The following is a 25,814-nucleotide window of genomic DNA, read 5'->3' as shown; positions in this document are numbered from 1 at the left end:
TTCATTTTTCTCACCAACAATAGACAAGAACAGGAAAGAAAGGGGAAGACCATTTTGAGTGGCTACTCTAAACCAAAATTTCTCTTCTTCCCGAGTTCCAAAGCAAGAACAAAACAATAAAACCACAACACACACAGACACATAGACACACACATACACACACTTTTGGACAACAAATGCCAGGTAAAAAGACATTTTTTTTCTTAAATAAGAGCTCATATCCTTGGTCAACAGTCTCACTTTTGGGGAAATACCCGAAACAAAATTATCCATAATACAGAAGCTGTCTCAAACATCAGGAAGGGGATCCTAACAATGAAATAATTATATCAGACCAAATGTTTGTTAATACTGGGGTGGCTGAGTCAGGGTAAATACATGTGAAAGAACATTACATGGCCAGTACAAAAATGGCCATGAGAACTATAAAGCAACATGGAATACTTAGGATAAATAATTTTTTCACTTAGACAACTATCTACTAAAACAAAACACAACACGTACATTGAAAAGACAAAAGAAATTAAAAACTGGTAGTAATGGTTATGTTACGAAACTAGTTTTATAGGTACTCCTTTCCAATCTCCTACTAAATTAATGATTATAATAACTGCAACTAACATTTATTTGCTACATACGAGGGATTCTCTAAATATGTTATATGCATTAGCTATTTTCTCCCTACTGCAGCCTTATGGGGGAGTTTCTATCACAATCTCCACTTTACTGATAAGAAAACTTTTGTTTCCTAAACTTCCTATAAAACTGTTGGCCATGCTCTAGCTCCTTAGTGGATATAAGGAGTTTGGCTAGCTCTGGTCAAAGCTTTCTCCCCTTCCCCCTAACTTCACCTCTAAAGAGAGAGAGTTCAGAACTTATTACAAAGCTACAGTTATCAAAACCTCATGGTGCTGGCAAACGGACAGACATAGAGACCAATGCAATCAAATTGAGAGTGCAGAAATCATGGCCACTCATTGATGGGCAACTGATTTTTGACAACTGGGAAAGAACAGTCTCTTCAACAAATGGTGCTGGGAAAAGTCAATATCCACACACAAAGGAATGAAAGTGGACTCCTACCTCACACCATATTCAAAAATAAGCTGAAAATGGATCAACAGCCTAAATATCAGAGTTAAGACTAGAAAATGCTTAGAGGAAAGAGAGGGAGTTTGGATGGAGCCAAGGACATAGTGGGAATCTGTAAGACACATCACTGGGTCACTTGAGTGAACTTGTCATGGGGGAGAAGGAAGTTGAAGCTCTGCATGGGAACTCTCTCTTCTGGATGCTTTCTTATGTCTCCTCACTACCAAACACCCAGTATAATACATGAATCTTGGGTTGCTGGAGGGGAATAAGACAGCTCTAGGAAATCTTAGGACTTTGGTTGGAATAAGGCCGGGGAAAGAATGGCAGAGAAAATAGGCAAGGAGTGGAAGCCAACCATGCTCTCAGCATTTGAGAGGGGGAATCTCTCTTTGGACTTACTTCTGTGGCTGTGGTCAGAATGCTAGGATTTGGAGGGCCAAGATCTAGGCCTGGAAGGACAGAGGGGACAAATTCAAGGGAAGTGAGTATAAAAGTGACACAGTGTTCAATCTCATTTTTGTTTTTCCACTTTTGATAGAGATACAGAAATAAGAAATATTTCACTATCTTCTTCATTCCAAGAAAAACAGTGCAAGAACAAGAATATATGAAGACACTTGTCCTCAGGGTTGAGGAAACACTAAGAGTGAAGGGAGATGGACAAGGTGGAGAACACAGGTAGAGTCCCAGGGTTTTCATGGAGGCATACCAGCCCACTATAGCTGAGCACCCAGCTTTAAAGGGAAGCTAGTTGACAAGACATTATGTGAAAAGTTCCCCACTTTTAAATATCAGAATCATTCAAACAATGACAAATTATCTTTAAAACTGTATGTATATACAACTCAATAAGAAAAAGACAAGCAACGCAACTGAAAAATGGGCAAAAGACTACTTGACTAGACATTTCTCCAAAGATATACAAATGGCCAACACGCACCTAAAAAAGATGCTCAACATCAGTAGCCATTAAGGAAAATGCAAAGCAAAACCACAATGGGATACCACTTCACACCCACTAGTATGGCTATTATTAAAAAACGGAAAATAATAAGCACTGGCGAGGATGCAGAGAAATAAAAACACTTGTACATTGCTGATAGAAATGTAAAATGGTGCAGCCGCTGTGGAAAACAGCAGCCCCTCAAAAAGTTAATCACAGAACTACCATTTGACCTGGCAATTCTATTCTTAGAATTGAAAAAAAAACAATTGAAAGCAAGGACATATACATTTACACAAGTGTTCACAGCATTATTCACAAAGGCCAAATGGTGGAAACAACCCAAGTATCCATCAACAAATGAATGGATAAATAAGTGTGGCATATCCATGCTATTAGCCTTAAAAAGGAATGAAATTCTAATACATGCTACAACATGGATGAACCTCGAAATAAGTGAAATTAGTCAGACACAAAGGGACAGATATTATATGATTCCACTTATATGAGATATCTAGATTAAGCAAATTCACAGAGACAAAGAAGGTAGGCTACAGGTTACCAAGAGCTGGGGAGAGGTAGAGAATGGGGAGTTATTGCTTAATGGGTACCGAATTTCCATCTGGAGTGATAAAAAAGTTTGGGTAATAGATGGCGATAATGGTAGCATAACATTGTGAATATAATTAATGCCACTGAATTGCCCACTTAAAAATGGTTAAAATGGAAAATTTTATGTCATATATGCCACAATAAAAAATAAATTTCAAAAACAAAAAACTCCAAGAGTTTGTGGCCGGGTTCGGCTCCTGGGCACCAGCTGTGACCTCTGAACTGGCATTCACCTGGAAGAGCTGGAGGGGTCCTTGTCACCCCTCAGGACCAGCCTGGGGGAGGGGGCAGGAAATCCCACAGGAATGGGGCCGAGACCCAGTCCGTAATGGAACCCGGGACTTGTCTCCGATGTTCATATACCCCAGGGCCTTCAGAGGCATCTTTCCAGCCACCTCAAATTACAGTATCTCTATTAGAAAGACAAGAATTTAATGTGAAATGACGATCTGGGTGTTAAGGTGGGGTGAGGGGAGCACAATATAAAATTTTACATGAAATTCTATAAAGACCAAAAGAAAATAGGAAAAATAAAATCAGGTAATTTGTGGGGGTGGCAGAACTCACGGTAACTCATTTTTTCATTTCTCATTTTTATCAATGTTTATACAATATAACAATGACTCTCACCTACGCTAACATCTTCTCAGGATAGCGTCTCAGGAAAGTACCAAAAGTACATTAAACGAATCAGGTCTACGTAATAGCAAATTGGATTGTCCCCAATGCTATCAATGAAAGGCTGCAGTTTCCATTTCCTTAAAAAGAAGAGAATTCCCTAATTAGGGGTTGGAGAAAGAGCAGACATTTCATAAAAACTTCTCGACACAAATGAAAAGCATGGATATATGATCTGAATTCTACAAAGGACAGCAGTTAGAGCTCTACTAGAGCTACTGAAAACTGTTCCATTTAAGGGCATTTAACAGTTAGAGTTTTGAGGCAGTGACAACATAATTTTCACATTTCCTTGTCCTTTTATCCATAATAGTGGGCCTCAGAATTCTACCAGATATCCTAGAGCAGACCTGAATTCTGGCTGATGGGAGGTGGGATGCAATCTTCCCTCTAATTTCTAAGTTATGAAGAGAGGCCCAAATTCCACAAACAACAAATTATGAAGGCTAAAAATAAAAATGAAGTTCTGGGCTGCAATCAAAAAACTTGAGAAAAGCTAGCCCAGCCTATATTTGACAATATGCATAATTATTACACAGAATTGCAATTCATGCAAGTGGCTGAAATTAATATTTTCCCACAACCAAACCAAGTATTTCAAGTGTCAGCTTGAGAGAAGAAAGAGGAAAACTTGGAAAGAAACCAAGTGTCCCTGGCACCTCCAATGCAGGCAGGGACCTGGGCTGCTGGGGATGATTGTGGCTGACACATGACCGTACCTTTCCCTCCCAAGTCACTCACAGGCAGAAGCCAAGCCCAGAAAAGTCCTCTCCTGCCTTTCACCCTCATCCACCAGCTTCCTGCCTACGCTTGCCCTGACTTTTCATTTCCCTTCAGTAAAGGGAGAGGGCAGCTTGGTCTAAATAACCTTTATCCTCTCGACTTTGGAATTCTGCTATTCAACTCCCAGAGGAAAAAGGATAAGATTCCCTTGCCTCCAGCTAAGCCAACGCAGAACTCCAGATCTGCCTTCTCCAGCTTCTACAACCAAATGTCGACACTTCTGTGCATCAGCCAGATACTTAGCTCTCCCCTTGCCTCCGGAGCTCAACACTACTGCTCCAGTATCCAGGATAAAGGGGCAGGAGACATCAAAAGCCTTGCACTGTGCCTGTGGAAAGTTCTGCCCCCAGGATGGCCAGCATTGGCTAAGGAAGAGGGACCGTGGGACGTGGGAGAGCAGCAGAGATGTAGACAAGGTGGAGGGAGAGGCCAACAACAAAGTTGATCTTCTGCCTCAGAAGAACAGGAAGACAGGGGTCTCTCAATATTGGCCCCACTATACCTCCTTGTGTCTCCCCTTGCCTTGGAAAGGGCAGGAGAGCATAAGGGTTAACTGGAGTCAAAGGGCCATGAATCCAAGTGCTGTCTGTACCACTTACTGTCGGTGTGCTCTTGGGAAGTTGTTTATCCTCTCACCTGTTTCCTCATTTGGTCTGCTACCTGCCAGCACCATGCTAGGTGACGGGCTATGCGGTAAACAAAACTAGAGCAAATATCCCTGAGATATGGAGGGTACAGTTGTCGGGGCGGGGGGGAGGGTGTGTCAGATGCAATAATAAATAATAGTACCTACCTCACATGGCTGTCATGAGGACCAAACTGAATGACTGTGTAAAGCACGAGGCGCAGGAGCTGGTCAATGGTAAGGGGTCAACAGATAGTAGACATTAAAAGCTTGTTGGCCCAGAGGAGAGAAGAGCCATGCTGGCCTCAAGGACCCTGGGTCCAGGGGTGCTGTGGACACTCAATGCCTTGCGGGCTTCATCAGCAATGCTCAGAGCTATGGTGAGACAGCCCAGCTCTCAGGACCCAGGCCCTGCGTGAGCTCCATTCAGGAGGGGGAAGATTCCCTCTTATCACCTATCAATACATATGAAGACAGGTGGCATTCATTTGAACATATAAGAAAAGCAAGACAATTAAAAAGGCACCTAGTTAATTCTACTAGGTATATACCCAGAAGAATAGAAAACAGGGATTCAAACAGATATTTGTAAACTGATGTACATAGCGGCATGATTCACGATGGCCTGAAGGTGAAAGCAACCCAAGTGTCCATGACAGTGAAATATTCAGCTATAAAAACAAATGAAGTTCTGACATGTGCTACAACCTGGGTGAGCCTTGAAGACATGTTGAGTGGAAAAAGCCAGACACAAAGGGACAAATGCATAAATCAACTTACATGAAATATCTAGAATAGGCAAATTCAACGAGACAAAGTAGATTAGAGGTTACCAGAGGCCAGGGGAAGGGTAATGGGGAGTTTCTGTTTAAGGGGTACAAAGCTTCTGTTTTGGGTGATGAGAAGGTTTTGGTATCAGAAAGTGATGGCACAACACTGTGAATGTAATTAATGCCACTGAACTGTACATTAAAATGGCATTAGTGTGCATTAAAATGGCACAATTTAAAAAAATAAATTTTAAAAAAGGCCTCTAGAACAACTCTCTGTTACGTCTTAAAACAGCAGATCAAGGTCCTATAGAAGGAAGGCCTGCGTGAATTTCATCAGTAAGTGGAAAAGGTGTACGGATAACAGGCCTTCTCCAGGAAGGCCACCCGGCCTCCCGCTGGTCTGCGGTGCCTGTGCCCTGCACGCTGCAGATGCCAACACAGGCCAGCGGGCTGCCCATCTTCCATCTTCCTCCCTCCACCCTCACTCATGCATTAGTCAGAGGAAGCCCGCAGTAGCTGCCTCCCCGGCCAAAACCACAGTAGCAGCTGCTCAAGTATCAGAGATGCCTTCCCTCATACAAATGTGCAATTCAGCGCTTGCTAATGACCAGGGCTTCTGAATGACAGGAAGATCTCCCCGGGCGATAGGGACCTGATACTGCACAGCCAACTCCTCAAACGTGAAAGTTACCAATTTGAAAGAAGCCTTTTGATTTTTTCCCCCAGTGGTTCAAACAGATATAATGGACAGCAAGTCTTTGAATACTGACTTTCAAATGAAAATAAACACAACCAAGGCAGTTCGGAGCGAGCAGATAGAAATCCAAGGTGCCTGGGCCACAGGGCAAGCAGTGGGGTGCCCGGGCCACAGGGCAAGCAGTGGGAAACCCCGAGAGCTGAGGGATAAACAAACAAATAGTCGTGGATGCTTTCCACAGGCTTCTCTCCTGGACCCCAGGGTCCCTTGGACTTGGACCAGCACGGAGTCATACCCCAGGTGTTCCTCATTCTTCATTAATATTAAATTCCCAGACAAATTCCCTCAGATGCCTTATAACATGAACTCTTAAAAAGGCAGGACTGCATGGTGTGTTCTGGAGAGTCCATGGTATGCAGTGTGCTCAGCAGATAAAGACCACATACCTCCAGCAGCCAGAAGGGAAAACACTTTGGGGAAAATAACTAGAGGCTAATAGTACAATTGCTAAAGTATTTACTATTTTTCTAGCATTAAATATTCATGCCATGACCACTTTAACATGGACTTTAACATGGACTTTTTAACTGAGTGATAAGATGAAAAAAATATTTCCTTAGCTTATTAAATTGATAAATGAAAACAGATACTTCATTGTTGCAGTATGTGACGACCAATACACCATTGTCCCAACATTGACATTCTTAATTTGGTTTCTAAAACAGGCAACGAATACCGAATGAGATTGACTCTGTTTTCCCTGAAACTTAAAAATGGAAGCACAAATCATGTTTAAAGGGTCTGTTTTAAAAAAACATTCAAGCACTCCTTTGGAAAGGTGACATGGTAATACTGTAACAAAATCTAGAGAATTGACTTAAAGTCGATTAAACATTTAGTTGAGGGAGAAACCTAATTGTCACATATGCTTTAGAAGTTGTAGGTTGCTAAATTAATGCCCAAAGTCAAAATAAGCAAGTGTGTAATATAAAGGTTCTAAAATGCAAATACATAAAAAGTAATGATAAATCGATGGCTTTGGACATACAATGTTTAAAGATATAATTTGTTACAAGTACAAAAAAAGGTGGGGGTATAAGAACAGTGTTTGGGTATACAACTGAAGTTAGGTTGGTATTAAATCAAACACAATTATTATAAATTTAGGATGTTAAATTTAAGTCCTATGGTAACCACAAAGAAAATATCTGAAAATTATATACAGAAAGAAATAAGAAGTGACTCAAAATGGTACATTACCAAAAAAATCAAATAAATATGAAAGTGGGCTTTAACAGAAGATTTGAGGGACAAAAGGTACAAGATTTACTAAGACCAAATAGTAAAACGCAGAAGAAAGTCCTGCATTATTGATTTTTACTATAAATACGAATAAATTAAACTCTCCAGCTAAAACACAGAGAAGAGATAAAAAAGCATGACCCAACTTCCATGAGACTCATCTTACATTTTTCAAAAACACAAGCAGGTTGAAGGTGAAAGGATGGAAAAATACGTACTATGCAAATAGTAACCAAAAGAGCTGGAGCAGCTATACTAATATCAGATAAAATAGATATTACTGTTACAAGAGACAAAGAAGGTCATTATATACTGATAAAGGGGTCAATTCAATAAGAAGACATATCAATTATAAATATATACACACAGCAGAGCCCCAAAATATATGAAGCAAATAGATTGTAAGGGAGAAATAAGACGGTTCTACATTAACAGTAGGAGACTTCAACATACTACTTTCAATAAAGGATAGAATACCTAGATTGCTCTAAAAGATAGTTGACTGTATAAAGAAAAAGTAGGGGCATCATAGTATGTGTTTCTAGCCTATATAAAAGCAGAACCTATGACAACAGCACAAAAGACGAAAGGAATTGGGAGTATAGTCTTATGAGGTGTTTATACTGCATATGAAGGTAGACCATGGCTAATTAAACCTATGCTGTGAACCCTATCGCAATCACCAAAAGAATTTTTAAGAGGTATAAATAAGCCAATCATGGAAATTAAATGGAATGATAAAAAGTACTCATTCTAAAAGTCAGCCAAAAAAAAGGAAAGGAGAGGAACAAAGAACAAATGGAAAATAGCTAGCAAGACAGTAAATTTTAACCCAACTATATAAATAACTACAAGAAACAACCCAACCATATAAATAATTACAAGAAATTTAATGGTCTAAACATGCCAATTAAAGAGATTGTTAGATGGGATAAAAAGGCAAGACCCAAATACATATATCTGGCTTAGATTAATTGAAAATGAATCAATAATTCAACTATAGACTTTAATACTTCTCTCCCAATGATAGACTGAATAAGTAGACAGAATATCAGTAAAGACATAAAAGACCTGAATAACACTATCAAGCAACTTGACCCAGTTGCTATTTATAGTTCACAACAGAATGCACATTATTTTCAAGTACACATGGAACCTTCACCAAAACAGACCATATGCTGGGCTATAAAATACACCTCAACAAATTTTTAAAACTGGAAATCACACAAAATATACTGTTGATCACAATGGAATTAAACTTGAAATCAATGTCAGAAATCTATCTGGAAAATCCCACAAATTTTGTAAATTAAACAACACACATTTAAATAACCTGTGAGTAAAAGAGGAAGACACAAGGGAAATTATAAAATATCTTAAATTCTATTAAAGTGAAAACACAACATAACAAAATTTAAGGGATGCCGTTAAAGCAGTGGAAATTCATTGCATTAAATGCTTATATAAAAAATAAAGGTCTCAAACCAATTATCTAAGATTATATCTTAAGGAACTAGAAAAGAAGAGCAAATTAAGTCCAAAGCAAAGGGAAGGAAGAAAACAAAGCTAGGAAGGAGAAGGAGGAAAATAAAGGTAACAGCAGAAATCAATAAATATATAAAGCACAAATAACGTAAAGAAAATCAATGAAACCAAAGTCTGGTTCTTTGAATATATTAGTAAAACTGATGAACTACATAAGGAAAACTAAAGAAAAAAGAGAGAAAATACAAATTATCAGAAAACACAATATCAGGAACAAAGAGGGACCAGCAAAACAAATCATACACATTAAGAGAACATTATAAATAACTTTATTTGCCTAAATTAAAAATTTTGGATGATGTGGATGATTTTCTTGAAAAACACAAAGTTCCAAAGATCACTCAGGTAAAAACAGATAACCCCATAGTCCTATATCCAAAAAAGAAATTTAATTAATTGTTTAAAATCATCCAAGTAGGAAAACTCAAGGCCTAGACAGCTTTACTGGTGAATGCTACAGAACATTTAAGAAAGAAAGAAAATGAATTCTATACAAACTCTTCCAGAAGATAGAAGAGGAGGGGGCATTTCCTAATTCATGTTATGAGGCCACCTTTACCTTAATATGAAAACAAGATGAAGAAATGCCAAGAAAATAAAACTTCAGTCCAATACCCTTCATAAACATAGATGCAGTAATCCTCAACAAATATTAGCAAATTTAATCCAGAAAAATATAAAAAGGATAAAACAACATGACCAAGTAAGGCTTATTCCCAGCATACAAGGTTGGTTCAACATTTGAAAATAAACCAGTAAATTTCACCATAACAACAGATTAGAGAAGAAATACTATAGGATCATCTCAATAGATGGAGAAAAGGCATTTGGCAAAATTCAATATCCATTCATGATACCAACTCAAAACAAACTAGGAGTTAAAGGGAACTTTCTCAGCCCGATAAAGGGCATCAAAACACCCTAACATCATAACTAGTGGTAAAGACTGAAAGCTTTCCCCCCATAATCAGAAACAAGGCAAGGATGTCCTCTCTCACCACTCCTATTCAACATCATATTTGAGAGCCTAGCCAGGGCAATATGTTAAGAAAATATACAAAAATTAATTGCATTTCCACATACTAACAATTGGAAATTGAAAAAAATTTTAAGTACCATTGACAATAGCACCAAAACCATGAGATACCTATATATGTCTAATAATGTATGCGAAAGGTCTATGTGCTGAAAACTACAAAACACACAAGAGCAATTTTTAAATGACTTAAATAAATGGAGAGATATATTGTATTCAGGGACTCAATTTTCAAGTGATGTATCCCCCAAAATTGATCAATAGATTCAGTGCAATGCCAATCAAAATAAAACCAGGGATTTTTTGTAGAAACTGACAAGCTAATTCTAAAATGTAAAGCAAAGGAACTAGAATAGTTCAAACAATTTGGGAAGAAGAAGAATAAAATTGGAGGATTCACAATATCTGATTTCAAGAATTACCATAAAGCTATAGTAACCAAAAAAAAGAAAAAAAAAAAAGTGACAGATGCATAGATCAATGGAATAGAATAGAGTCCATAAATATGAACTTCACATACATGGTCAATTGATTTTTAACAAGAGTTCAAAGTAAATTCGATGGAGTAATGATACAGGACCAACTGACTGAACTTTTTACTCTACATAAAAATGAACTCAAAATGGGTCATAGAATGAAATGTAAAACCTAAAACTATAAAACCTCTAGAAAAAAACATAGAAGAAAATCATTGTGATCTTGAGTTGGGAAAAGATTCTTAAAATAGGACAGAAAAAGCCTAACTCATAAAAGAAAGAAAATTGTTGATTTAATCAAAATTAAAAATTGCTTTTCAAAAGTTATTGTCAAGAAAATAAAAATATCAGGAGAAAATATTTGCCAAACACATATATGATGAAGGATTTATATCCAGAATACATGAAGAACTCTCAAAATTCAAAAATAAACCGCCAACCCACTTTTTTAAAAACAAGCAAAAGCTATGAAGAGATGCTTCACCAAAAAAGGCTATATGAACAGCAAATGAACAAAGGAAAAGATACCCAATAACATTTGTCATTAGAGAAATGCAAATTAAAAGCACAATAAAACACCACTAGGTAAATATCTGAATGAAGGGAAAAAACCCAATTCTGAAAATGCAAAAGACTGAGAAGGATGTGGAGCAACTGGCAGCATTGCTGGTGGGAATGCAAAATGGTACAGCCAGTTCTGCAGTTTCTTACAAGGATAAATATACACTTACCATATAACCTTGCAATGCCACCCCTAGGAATCTACCCAAGAGAAGTGAAAGCAAATGTTCATCCAAAAACCTGTGCACAAATGTTTATACCAGTTTTATTTATAACTGCCAAAAACTGGAAACAACCCAAATGTCCTTCAACTGGTGACTGAATAACAACTGTGATACAGCCATACAATGAAATAATCCTCAGCAATAAAAGGAACACACTGCTGATAAACACAACAACATATCTGAATCTCAAATGCATTATGCCATGTGAAAAAAGGCAGACTCAAAAGCTGCAGGCTGTATGATTCCATTTACATAACATTCTAGAAAAGACAAAATTATAGGAACAGAAAAATATCAGTGGTTGCCAGGACCTGGAGGAGGGGGAAGGGACTTGACTACAGTGGGGAATGAGGAAACTTGATGAGGAAATGGAAATTCTGTAAATCTCGATTGTAGTGGTGGTTATATAGTTATACACACACACACACACACACACACACACACACACACACACACGTCAGAATACACAGAACTGTACACAAAACAGGTGAATTTTTCTGTACACAAATTTTACCTCAATAAACCTGATTTTATGAACTTTTAAGAAGTGACATGGAACAGGGAAAGTAAAATTCAAGTGTCAATGCATAATCCTGTATGCTCTCAGGGCAGTCCCCACCCTTTGTCCTATTCCTTGAACCACCCACCACGGGGCTCTGTTCCTACCGGAAGAGGGATTATTCGGAGTCTCAGAGAACCAAGATCAAAAGTTCAATAAGCTTCGATCCTTTTTGGAAACATAAATTTCAAAAATAGTGTCAGCATTTATGAACACTGCATTTCGTACAATTACTGACAGTGAAAGTCATGACCAAAATGACTAGAACTTTCTCAATTTTAAAGGTACAATTTAAATGTAAATTCTGATAATATTATATGAATATTACAATTTATGTGAATAATAAAATTTTTACTTCTAGATTTCAGCTGTTGTCTTGACTTTGTGTCAGGTAATGCCATTTAAACTTCATCATTCTATAAATCGTTCCCACGGCTCACAGCAGCTACTGAGATCTCAAGTCTTAAGTTCCAGAAATTAAAGGAAGCCTCTGTATCCTGGCTAATGGGCCTTGATGCTCTTTGAGAGTCATTGAATTAAACAGGCTTTTCAGAATAAATTTATTTTCCCAGCACAGTAGATTTTCTTGCCAGGCAAGATTTGATTACAAAATTGCACTAAGTTCTAGACATTCAGGTTTCTTTCTTGCATGTGCCCATACTTTAGCAGACTATTAGGAAACTCTCTGACCCATACTCCTGCCCTCTGGGGTTTGGGGAAAAGGCAAATCTACCAGTGAGAATTACATTCACATTTCTGTAGCTTTGAACCTTGGGGGCTCTGTAAATCCTACGACTGGATTGTTTTTAGTTGAAGAGTTGTGGCAAGCTCTTGCTGATCCACAAGCTCTGACTTCTGCCTTTAAACAATTCCCTAAAGTAATGATAATTTTCTTTTTATTAAAAAAAAAGTCTCCAAACAGCCTAGACTAATTTTTCTACAGTGAGCTGCGTTTTTTTTCTCCTTTTGCAAGATGTGACAAGAGAAAGGACAACTAAGAGGAATTCTGTGGGTGCTAAGATGAAGAGGTGGTGTGGTACCTGGGTCAAAGTAGATACCTGACAAATTTCAGAGGACTTCTGGACCTTCAATTTTAATGGTATTCTTAGATGGAAAGTTTTTCAGGTTGGACATCAAATGATAAACATATAACAATTTTTGGTAAAAGTCCCAAAATTATACTTCTATTTGATGTAGCCCTGGATTCAAAAATGAAACAGCAAGAAACGTCCTAAGTTTTCAATAAAAACCATGGTACAAAATTTCTATTTATAGTATAATCTGAATTATATTGGAAAAAGAGAGAGAAAAGAAACAGGAGAAACGGGAAGAAATATAAATATAAAAAATATTAAATATCTTTAGGATAATGGAACTAAACAGAATTTTCCTAAACTTTCTTTGTAACACAGAGATTTAATTCTTTAAAATATATTTTAACGTCCTCGATTGTTATAAATACTAACATAATTTAACAAACATATGGTAAAGCATTAGGTAAGTTTTGTTTTTTGTTTTTTGGGTTTTGTTTGCTTGGTACCCATAAGATGAGACACAAACACATTAGCTACAAAATTTGGAAACTCAAATTTTCCCAATGGCATATAAAGAAATGTGTAAACATGCCCCCCCCACCACCACCATCAGTCAAGTCGTTGGGCAAAAAATGGGACTGTCAGCACATATACATTGTTTTTTTTTTGTCTTACCCATTTTTCATTCTCACCTTTACTTCCAAACTTTTCCAACCTACCTGTAACTCAGCTACACCAATCTACTCGAGGCACCAAGAACTTGCTGTCGGGCCCCTCATTCTGAGACTCTGAGACACCGATCCCTGTTCCCCACCTCTGTCCCCGCCTCTCCAAAATCCAGTTGTCAGAAGTCCAAGGCCACAGAGAAAAGATCAGTGATTGCCAGGGGTTCAAGGATGGGCAGGGGAGGCATGAACAGGTGGAGAACAGGACATTCTCAGGACAGTGAAATTCTGTGTGATACTGGAATGGTGGGTACAGGACATTATGCATTTGTCAAAACCCACAGAACTGTGAAACCAAGAGTGAACCTCTAATGTAGTCTATGGACTTGAGTTAATAATAAGGTGTCAGTGTTGGTTCATCAGTTGCAACAAATGCACTAATGCAAGATGTGAGTAACAGGGGAAACTGGGAACTGTGTATGGGGGCGGGGAGCATATGGGAATTCTGTACTTTCTGTGCAATTTTTCTATAAACTGAAAACTGCTCTAAAAATAAAGTCTATTATTAAAAGAGAAGTCAAGGCAAGCTCAAATTCTGCCTTCAACAAGCCTTCCCAAATCCTCCTGCTCAGAACTATTCTCCCCCCACCCATAAGTTGGTGGTACTGGGTAGGGTTTATGTCATCCCCCTCCCACCTCCTGGTTCAGGGCTGGTCTTTACAGCAGGTAAGTCTGCATGACAGATGCCACTAAACATGCAAATGCCATGTAAACACTCATTTAATCCATAAAACAAACACAGACCTTAAAGAGCAATTTCTAATACCTTATATTGCCCCATGTCATTTATCATAATTGTATACAAAAGGCCCCATTTTTAAATAATTACTACTTATTGAGCATTTTTATGTGCCAAATGAGTTTAAGGATTTTTTCTCCCAAACAATTATTCCTTAAAAGAGGGACTCATATTTAAGCCATTATAATGTCCTAGTATTATGGAGGGCTTGCCATTTTTTGAAGAACAATGTGCTGTTTGGGGAAGGCACATTAGCCTGAACTAATACAATCATGCTAATTTTAGATGCTTATAGAAATCATCCAGTGGAGCCTATTCTAAAAAAATGGGTCAGGGAGAAAAATATTATTTGGGGGGCATAACTTTACAATTGCAAGTGCTGGAAAATTTGTAAATAAGCTTTATAAAAATCACTTTAAAAAAAGGCACCACAGCAAGTTGTCATGTTGTGGAACCCGAGTATAATATCGCAGGGGAAAAAAAAAGAAAACCACCTGAACATTTGAGAATCAGCAGTTCAGACAGAGCTAAAATTTCCAATGCCAACATGATATTCAATAGCTCTGCATAGCAAACACCTCAGATGAAAGCAGAAAGAATGTGCTCCGGAAAACTGTTCAGAGGGGCTCAAAAAGTGACTCCAGTGAAGACAAAGGCATGGTGAAGTGTGAAAGAAGAATTATTATGGCAATACAATACAGCGATATATTGTATATTCACATTTAGATCACACTATAGAAGTCATTAAATAAGTTAGACCTGCATGTACTTAAAATATTTCATTTATATCACTTAAATATTATATACCAAACTGATCCCAAAAAGGTGGCATTTAAAAAAAAAATCTCATTGGAAATTAGAGCCTTGCCTTCTACGAGGGTCTCTATAGATGTCAGCATAGATACTAATCCTCAAAACCAGCTGGTGCCATGGGTGATATCCTCATTTTGCAGATGAGGAAAATGGGGTTGGAAGTTAAGAAACCTGCCAAAGTCACACAGCTGCTAAGTGCAGCGTGTCAGGACCTGGCCCAGAGCCTGCCCCTTTTTAGGGTCCCTGTTCTGCAGCAGCACCTCTGTGGAGGAAGCCCCCTCCCTGTTGGCACTGTCGGGGGCCCCTCTGGCAGGGACCAGCCTAAGAAGCTGTAGACTCCCCTGGAAATCTAAGCCCATCTGACAGCTTCTCTGCTGGAGACAGTGCCTGCAAGCATGCGTGCTCTTCAGAAGCAAGTCCTCGAACAGTGTCCCAACCGCAGCCCCCATCAGGGTTGAATCAGATTACATTTGAAAGCAAACTAAAGGAAATTTCTGATCCCTTTTAAGACCCCTCAGTTTTATACAACCTTCACTACATCAAGAGATAGAGACAAATGTTTTAGAAAGAGGTAAGAAACTGAAAAATATTCCTCTTCTTATGTTTTGTTTCAACACGCATTTGTATAATGAACTAGAGAACACGTTAGAGCCACAGCAACCTGGAACCTCAATCTTCCGTATTCAACCTGAATCACAGAGCTGTGGCTGACCATAAAAGGCACTCTGCCTTTTTGGTTTGCTTCCAGAGTCTCAGCTAGAATATCATGACACAATGATCATTACAAATGTGCAACACTGAGAGAATGCAAACGTGCAAGTCTCAGGATACAAATATCAAGGAGAGATATGGACAATAATGATTCTTCTAGTTTTAGGCAAATTTGCTTAAACCTAGAGTGATAACTGTAATATTTTGGAAGACAATTATATCCCTCAGAGTTCTTAAGTAGGGTCGGGAAGTAGCTGCAGGCACACGGAGCTCCTGGAGGGTGGGGGCGGCTGAAGGGAGCGCCCAGCTGCAGACCCCAGCTCTACCTCCCCCAAACCCAACCCTCCACAGCTCCCCACCCAGCTCTCCCCCCAGTCCCTCCCTCCCCTCAGGTCCCCAACCAGCTTCCCCAACTCTCCCTCTGGCTCCCCATCCAGTTCTCCCAGCCTGGAGTGAACTCCGTAATCTATCTGGGTTTATTCAGCTGTGGAAACAATGCCTGTGGGATTTTTTTTTAAGCTAAGTTGTTTGAAAGGCTAAATTCAAATGCTACAAGACATAAAAAGATTTCTTTTGGCAATTTCTTTCAAGTTATTTATCAATTACATACACAAGCAAGTATATGATCTCTCACTTAATAGGAAGATAAAAGAAAATAAAATAGTGTTAGCTGTCCAAAAAACACAGTTTTGCTCAAAATTCTAACACTACTAAAATATCATATTATCACGGTAGTTTACCAAGAGCCTGTATAAGGGATGTTTGCAGGACGATGTTTCCTAGCACATAAAGTGTAATTCTGACCTTGAAGCTACAAAATGTCTACACCAGCCACCGCCTTTTATCTTTCCCTGTTTTTCCACAGAATATGGGAGAAACCGCCTCAGTCCCCGCAGACTTGAGCAATTGTCTCCAACTCACCTGAATGTGTACGGCGCCCTCTACTGCCTCCTGGAGGTTAGAACAACCACTGATGAGTGACAGCTGCTCGTCGGCGCTTAGGAGCCCTTTCAGAGAGCCTGACTGCTCCAGCAGCTTCATCGCCCTCCTAGGAAAAGGTAGAGAATGAGCACTGTGAGGAATCAAAATTAAATGCAAAAACAAACCAAAAAGACAAACATTATAATGCCTCCATATTAGGACTAAATAAAATGAGCAAACTCTTGAGAATTGAATTCTAGAGCACAGGTTGCCGGGGGAAGGCTTATTATTAAGGTCCCTAGATTGTAAGCTCTTACAACAGTCATATCTATTCCTGAGTTGTAATGGTTATTTCTAAATTCTGAGGTTCAGAGCTCTTTGTGTATAATCTGGTTGGTCCCTGGAACTTCAGGTATCTGTGTGACACCTGAGACTCAGAGCCAGAGTTTGGCAGCTATGAATGTCAGTATTACCCCATACAGCAAATACCAAAGAAGGTGAAAAAGAGATCAGACTTCAATTAGAGATATGAATGAAGCTGATTCGGTTAGGCTAAGAAAAATCAGACTAAAGGATAAAGCACGATATTGACAGTGTTTTAAAACTTCAATTTCTGTGTAAGACCAAACAAAGAGATGTTTAATTGGTGCAAAATTTGTATTTTCTGTAGCACACCATATAATTGAACTTATATGGTCAGTTTATTCAAACACCATAATTACATGGACCCTGGAATAGTTTGTGAGATCTTGTTGTTTGTACAAGTATGTGTGATGTCCCAATACATCCCAGAGTAATTTGGGCAGAAAATAATAAAAGTATTTGCAAAGTCCTTTCGAAGAACTGGGGGGAAATGTGTAAATATTAAACTTCCCCACTTGGGAAATTCCTGTTATTCTCGCAAGCATTGGGGACTACCAATTCAATAGGCCAAGCCCTCGATCTTGGGGCTTGCCCTTATGAAGCTTGTTACTGCAAAGCAGAGGCTAAGCCTACTTATAATTATGCCAGAGAACCTCTTTTTGTTGCTCAGATGTGGCCTCTCTCTCTAAGCTGACTCTGCAGGTAAACTCACTGCCCTACCCCCTACGTGGGACATGACTCCCAGAGATATAAATCTTCCTGGCAACATGGGACATGACTCCCAGGGATGAGCCTGGCCCTGGCATCATGGGATTGAGAAAGCCTTCTTGGAAAGGGAGAAGAGAAATGAAACAAAATAAAGTTTCAGTGGCTGAGAGATTTCAAATACAGTCAAGAGGTCATTCTGGAGGTTATTCTTATGCATTGTACAGATACTCCTTTTTAGTTTTGAGTGTATTAGAATAGCTAGAAGGAACTACCTGAAACTGCTGAACAGTAACCCAGTAGCCTTGATCTTGAAAATGACTGTGTAACTATACAGCTTTTATGGTGTGACTGTGTAGTTGTGAAAACCTTGCAACTGACACTCACTTTATCCAGTGTATGGACAGATGAGTAAGAAAATAAAGACAATAAATAAATAAATAATGGGGGGATAAGGGGTATGGGATGTTTTGGGTGTTCTTTTTTACTTTTATTCTTACTTGTATTCTTATTTTTATTTATTTATTTATTTATTTGGAGTAAAGAAAACATTCAAAAATTGATTGTGGTGATGAATGCACAACTATATGATAATACCATGAACCACTGATTGTACACTTTTTGGACGATTACCTGGTATGTGCATATATCTCAAAAAAAAAAAAAAAAAAAAAAAAGCCAAGGATGACAGTTCTTCAGAAAGTTGAACAAGAATCACCACAAGACCCAGTTTAGGTATCAAACTTCTAAGTATATACCCAAAAGAATTGAAAGCAGGGGTGCAAACAGATACGCCAATATTCATAGCAGCATTATTCACAATTGCTAAAAGATGCAAGCAACCACAAGTCTATCAGCAGATGAATGGATAAACAAAATGTGCTCTATACATACAATGGAATAATAACCGGCCATAAAAAGGAATGAAGTTCCAATGCATGCTACACACGGATAAGCCTTAAAGACATTGTGGTAAGTGAAAGAAGCCAGACACAAAAGGTCAAATATTGTATGTTTCCATGTATATGACACTAACAATAAGTGAATTCATAGAGACAGAAAATAGATTACAGGTTAACGGGCTGGGGGAAAAGAGGGATTGGGGAGTTACTGCTTAATAAGTTCAGAATGTGTCTGGGGTGATGAAAAAGTTTTGATAATGGATGGTGGCGATGGCAATACAATATTGTGTACATATGTAAGTAGTTACAACAGGAAATTTTGTGTTATATATGTTTAACCACAATTAAAAATTAATGCTAAAAACATACACACACACAAAGAAACAAGCCAAGCCTGAACCAAGCCCCATGAGAGGAAGAAGGGAGCAGTGACCTGCAATCATTTCCTGGGTGGAAGATTGGACAGAGGGTATCTTTTAATGGGGGCAGCCACCTAGGGCCCCAGGCACAGAAGGGCCCTGCGTGTGGCAATGTTACTGTCTTAAAATTCTATATAAATGTTTAACAAGGGGGCCCACATTTGTATTTGCACTGGGCGCCACAAATTATGTAGCCAGTCCTGCTCACAATTCATGATACATTAAATAAACAAGACAGTGTACACATATAAGCACACACAGTTTCCTAAGGAGCAACACACATACTTTCCAAAAAATTATGCGCATTTTTTTTGCCAGTGAGTCAAATAACTTTTACATCTTTTCACATCACAGTTTTCATCTTTAATCTCTCAGTGCCTTCACTGGAAGACCACATCGGGGGCAAACACACCTGCAGCGAGGGAGAATATATACCACGGGGAATTGTGCGGTGGCTTAGGGAGAGTGTGTCAGATAGAACCTATCACAGAATTTGGGCTTTGGTTGGGTGCTGTGGGGGAAGGCTAAGGAAGTGGCAGTTTGCTGTAGATTGGATGCTGTCAAAAAGGGGGCAATCCTATGATTGGGTATCCTAATATATCTTATCTACAGGGAGGGGAGACAACCAAAGATAAAGCTGTAATTGGTAAAAAAAGGAGCCATCACTCATTTTAGCCAAGAGAGGGGACACTTGGTATTTTATAGGTGGCACAGTGACCTGTTTTTGTGTGCTCAGCCAAATTTATGAAGCGGCCTTGCTTTCTCTCATTTTATCATTTTGTCAGAGTAGCCCTGTCTGAAGTTGGTGTCCTGTATGATTGCTTATGTTCAATAGGAGAAAAACACGTTCCAGTAGTGCATGCTGGCCAACTTCCAGATGTCGGGGGCTGCTCTTTTGTTTTAGTCTTTTTCTCTTTCTGAAAGTCATGCATTTTACATTTGGTCTTAGCTACAAATTGAGGAAGAAAAACTTTCTTCTTTCTCTCGCTGCAAAAAAAAAAAAAACACAAAGATATGCTAAAATAGAAATAGACTTCTACGCTATCCTTTAAAAAAGTTTCCGAGTAAAGACGCCATTGAAGTGTCAACCAGGCAGCCCTCTATTGATCAGGCAGATGTAAAGTCTCTACTGCTTAAGGAATAGCAAGTGTAAAGAGCAACTGCAGGTTAACAGCACACACTTAAAGGAGAGGAAGAATCTATGAGATCTGTAATATAGCCACTAAAAAAAATAGGACTAGAAAATGGCTATCTTATTTAGGCTCATAAGGACAATCATACAGACCTTCCTTCTCAGATCTCATCACATGCAAAACAACTCATTGTGGGTTACTGACTATCCCTGATCACCATCCCTGATAAGCATTTTTTATTTTTATATAGAACAGATTCCTTGAAGTAAAGACTTAGAAAGTTAGTTTAAATTATTCAAAACAAAAGACATTCCTTATTTTGTGCATCAAAAAACATTATCAAGAAAGTGAAAAGACAATCGACAGAATGGGAGAAAATAATTCCTAATCATATAGCTGATAAGAGTTTAATACAAAGAACTTCTACAACTAAACAACAACAACAAAAAACCACCCAATCAAAAAACAGGCAAAGAATTCGAACAAACATTTCTCCAAAAGAGATATACATATGGTTAATAAGCATAGGAAAAGGTGCTCAAAATCATTAGCCATTAGGGAAACACAAATCAAAACCAAAATGAGATACCACTTCACACCCACTAAGATGGCTATTACTGGGGAACAAAAAATAACAAGTGTTGACAAGGATGCATCAAAATAGAAACTTTAGTACATTGATGATAGGAATATAAAATGATATAGCCACTATGGAACATGTTTTTCTCCTATTGAACATAAGCAATCGTACATTTAACATAAAAAAAGTTAAATATAAAACTACCACATGACCCAGCAATCCCACTTCTAGGTATATACCCAAAGAATTGAAAGCAGGAACTCAGGTACATGTACACCAATGCTCATAGCAGTGTTATTCACAATAGCCAAAAGACGGAGGCAAACCAACTGTCCATCAACAGAGGAAAGGATAAACAAAACATGGTACATACACATACTGGAATATTATTCAGCTGTAAAAAGGAATAATGTTCTGATACATACTACAACATGAATGAACCAAGTGAAATAAGTCAGACACAAAGGGACAGATATTGTACGATTCTACTTATAGGATATAATTAAAATATGCAAATTTATAAAGACAGAGGGTAGAGTACAGATTAATAGGGGTCAGGGGGAGGAAGAATGGGGAGTTAATTCATAATGGGTGTAGGGCTTCTGTTTGGGGTAATGGGGAAGTTCTGGTAATGGATGGTGGTGAGAGTAGCAAAACATTGTCAATGTGATTAATCCCATTGAATGTTATACATGGAAGGGGTTGAGATGGGAAATTTTATGTTGTATATATATTTCCACAATTTAAAATAAAGATATTAAAGAGACCTATAATTAAATGCAATACACAATCCTGGACTGGTTCTAATAATGGAGGAAAAAATGCCCAAAAGGACATTAGTGGGACATATGAAAAATTGGAATACAGACTGTAAGATTTATATCAATGTTAAATTTCTTGAACTTGATAATTGTACTTAATGTGGTTATAGAAGTGAATATCCTTGGTCTTGGAAAGTATACATGGAAGTATTAAGTATTCAAGGAGCTTGATGTATACAAGCTACGCTCAAATGTTTAGAAGGTAGGTAGATAGGTGGGTGGCTAGCTAGCTAGATTAGATAGATAGATAGATAGATAGACAGATAGATAGACAGACAGATAGATAGATAGATAGACAAGATAGAACAAATGTAGCAAAATGTTAAAATTGGTAGATCTGAGGATCTGGCGGGGGGGTATGTTGGCAGTCTCTGTACAGGTTTTGTATTATTTTTGCAACTATCCTGTAAGTTTGAAATTATTTCAAAATTAAAAATTAAAAGGGGGGCTGGAGAATTAGATGAAACAAGACAAAACAAGGATAGTTGTTGAAGCTCAATGATGGGTACAGGAGGGTTTGCTGCTTTCTCTCCTCTTGTGAAATGTTGGATATTTCCATAATAAAAAGTTTTTCAAAAAAGAACATATCACCTCCCCCGGGACTGAGCCTGGCAGGGAGGGGCGCGGGTCCCCTGGCCGCAAAAACTTACAGATTTCGCTGATCTCAGCAGTTCCACGTTTTCATGAGTGTTGTATGAAGTATGCCCAAAGACAGATTGCCCTGTGGTGTCCAGTCCACGCAGTTCCTGGCTTTTTACCTACTTTCCTGGAGGAGTAACTAAAACATACAGCTCACCAGTCTGCCATCTTGCCCCGCCTCCTCAGAGATTCTACCTTTTCCCAAGAACAGCAGAAAATGAATAAATTCCAGATTGCTGGTGGTCTTTTCTGAGAGAGAACATGGTTCCTACTGTGTTCAGGGAATGGTTGCAAAGGAATCTAAAAGACAACAAACTTCTTCAAATATATAGAAAACAGCAATGGAAGAATTACACAATAAGAGAAGACCTTATTTTTGGATTTTTAACCAATGTGTGGGCAGTCAGCGATGTCGTGGCCATTTTGTCAGGCATATGTGCCATGGAATACTGGACAATAAAACAGGGACACCTTCTCCAGGTTTGTGCTGTAGATTTTCCTGTGGTAATTCAGCAGTACCCCAACCTCAGAAGGTATCTGGGCTCCAGCAGTTACAGTAAAAACACCATCTTCTCAGCTCTGAAGCTTGATTCCAGCCAAAGGAAAAATGGATCAAAGTAAAGATATTCTCTTCCATTTTCCACAATGAAGGATGTTGCACTGGGCATGGGAGACATCTTGTCAAGCAAGGTTTGGGACTGTTAAGGAAAAAGATGAATATCTTAGAAAGGTAGACTGGAATCCTACAGGGAATATTTAATTAATTACATCTATATGTTAGTCCTGAAAAGATGGACCTTGACCCATGGTGAATGTCTGAAAATTATTTGAAGGGTAGATGCTGGAGAAAGTTGGACAGTTTTAACCAATCTGATAGATTTACTTAAAAATTTAGTTTAAATAAACCTTAAGGAAACTATATTAAGAATTTAATAAAACAGAATTTTACCAACTTTTGCTCCAAAACATCAACACATGGTTTGGTTTCTGTAGTACTCACTATTCCCCATCACTTTCCTTAATCACCACTCAAAGGCCTTATGCCTCATCTTTATTCTCTGTAATAATCCCTGAATAATCAATCTCTTTTTCTGTCTCTGTATTTTCTCTTTATCCTTCCATTTCCTTTGCTAAAACGCTGTATAACAGCTTCTCTTACTACAGTTTTAGCACCATTTGAGAGTATATCAGTATTTGAAAGCCAAGTCTCTTTTTTCCATTTTCCATTTTCTTATACTACATCCATGGTCACAGTTTCCAGTTCCAGCTTCTTTAAGCAGGGTAGGCTCCACTGGAACTAGTTTTCTGTAACTGGAAATTTTCATTCTTTCAATTTCCATCACAAATAAAATGAACTATGGAAATGTCCATGAAATTTTGCATAGTTGTCCCAATTTGCTGTAGTTTAATAGTATGTTATCAAAGCTGGTAGATTTTAAAACTGTATTAGTTATTCCACAGGACTTCATTTAATCTAATATGACTTATTGTAAAACTAAAGATCATACTTGTACTTGATTGAAATTTATATATATATATATATATATATATATATATATATATATACAGATAGATATTGCATGAATTTGAGATTTGAGATAAGTATTTAAAATCCAGGAATGAAATCTTAATTTCTATTGATTCAATTAACATATACTTGCCTTTACTCTTCCTTACATTTCCATAATTTGATTACAAATGGTTTGTCTTTATAATATTAATGTAGTTCTTATTACTGTTCACTTTCTAGTCTATTGAACTTTAAATGTAGAGGATGTCAAATTACTCATTTAATTATTTTATATTATTACTGTATTTTAATATCTTTCATAATTGTAATGTAATCCCACTTGCTTCATAAATTCACAGTTCTCTTTATGTTCACTAGAAATTTATTATTCTATAATATACACTTAACTTCTTTGCCTTCTTTTGCAAATTTTCTTTTTTGTCTTGAGTTCTAATTTGTTATTCATATTGTGATAACTGCTTCCCTTTTTATTTATTTAAATGCCCTGACAAATACATGTAAATGGTTTCATTAATTTTTCATCCATTATATTTATGTATGTTTCATACAAATTGCTTACTGTCAATTTTTTTACTTCATTCTGATAATATACTTGATTAGCTGCTTTTTTTGTTGAATATAATTGATACACTATGTTTAATGGTGTGACATTACTTTGAAGTATTTCTTTGTTCTTATTTTGTTCCTTTATTTTTTCAGAAATTTGCTAATTGATTTTCCTGTGTTGCCTTTGGTTTGAGGAGCTCCTTTGATATTTTCCTGTCCTCTTAAAATCACATGCTATTGTTAAATTCTTCATTTAATATGATAAATCTATTGATGTCTCCAAAAAAAAAAAAAAAAAAAAAAAAAAAAAAAAAAAAAAAAAAAAAAAAAAAAAAAAAAAAAGAACATATCAAAAAAAAAAACAAAAAACAATGTTTCAATGTTTTCTTTTACAGCTTTTGGATTTTGTGCTGTACTTTAAAAGACCTTTTAGACTCTAACCTAATAAAAATATTTTTCCATAGAGGAAAAATATGCTTCTTATCCAGTCATCAGGCTATTTAATATTAGTTGTATAGGATAGTGTATGGTGTCCTAGCAATCAGAAGTTTAAGATTAATAAAAATTTGATAGTTACAATAAAGAAAGAACTACTTCAACTTGAGGGCCAGCAAACAGCTATTTCAAACATCATAAAGAGAAATATACGTGAAATAAGCCAGACACAAAAGGAGACAGATTGTATGTTACCATTAATGTGAACTCTGTGAAAAATGTGAAATAAGTGTCTTAAAAAGTAGAATATAGGGGGCCTAGAGATAGTCAGAACCTAGTGAAGGGGGAGCAATAATCTAATATGTACAGATGTGATAATGAAGGTGGTCTTAATGGTATGGGAATGGCCAGGAGTGACTATGGTATGTTAATGGGATTCACCCTTGCGGATTTGCTCCACAGCAGCTCCTTGAATTGTGCTTTGAAGGTCTACACCTTTCTGTGTATACCTCGTATTGCATAATAAAGAAAGAACTGAAATTGTGGAACTGTAACCCATAAAAATTTTGGAAATTACCTATATGACTGCTTGTTGAGCTGTTCATGGAGAGATGAAACCTTTCTGTGTGTATGTTATATTTTATAATGGAAATGGCTGAAGTTTTGGAACTGTAACCCATGACATTCTTTGATATTTGCTCTCTAACTACTTATGAAATTGTACATCGAATGTTATCATTGTTATGTATATATGTTAAAGTTCACAATAAAATAAATAAATAAATAAGTTAAAAAGGGAACAAGATTCCCTTATTAAGATGAAAAGGGGGGCAGGCTTCTAGCAGATGGCAGTTAGGAGAGACAGGGCAAAAAAAACACTTCTGTGAA

The 25,814-nt window shown here is 37.5% G+C and overlaps 1 protein-coding gene across 2 annotated transcripts in view; it reads right to left on the bottom strand.

The window, feature by feature from the left end:
• The window catches only part of CRYL1 (crystallin lambda 1), a 156,717-nt gene that overhangs the window by 66,161 nt on the left and 64,742 nt on the right, over positions 1-25,814 (bottom strand). Inside the window, exons 1-2 of one of the 2 annotated variants that reach the window (XM_037800607.1) lie at positions 22,426-22,468; positions 16,853-16,979 (exon numbers count right to left, since the gene is read on the bottom strand). In XM_037800607.1, the coding sequence (XP_037656535.1) occupies positions 16,853-16,972 (120 nt within the window). In that variant the 5' untranslated portion in view covers positions 16,973-16,979; positions 22,426-22,468. Of the gene's footprint in view, positions 1-16,852; positions 16,980-22,425; positions 22,469-25,814 lie in introns of those variants that run through there. The other variant, XM_037800606.1, reaches the window with a different exon arrangement.

Source organism: Choloepus didactylus, chromosome 12 (genome assembly GCF_015220235.1).
Source record: "Choloepus didactylus isolate mChoDid1 chromosome 12, mChoDid1.pri, whole genome shotgun sequence".
NCBI classification, from domain to species: Eukaryota; Metazoa; Chordata; class Mammalia; order Pilosa; family Megalonychidae; genus Choloepus; species Choloepus didactylus.
Note: the sequence above shows the minus strand (reverse complement) of the source record. Positions and strands in the feature narration are given on the sequence as shown.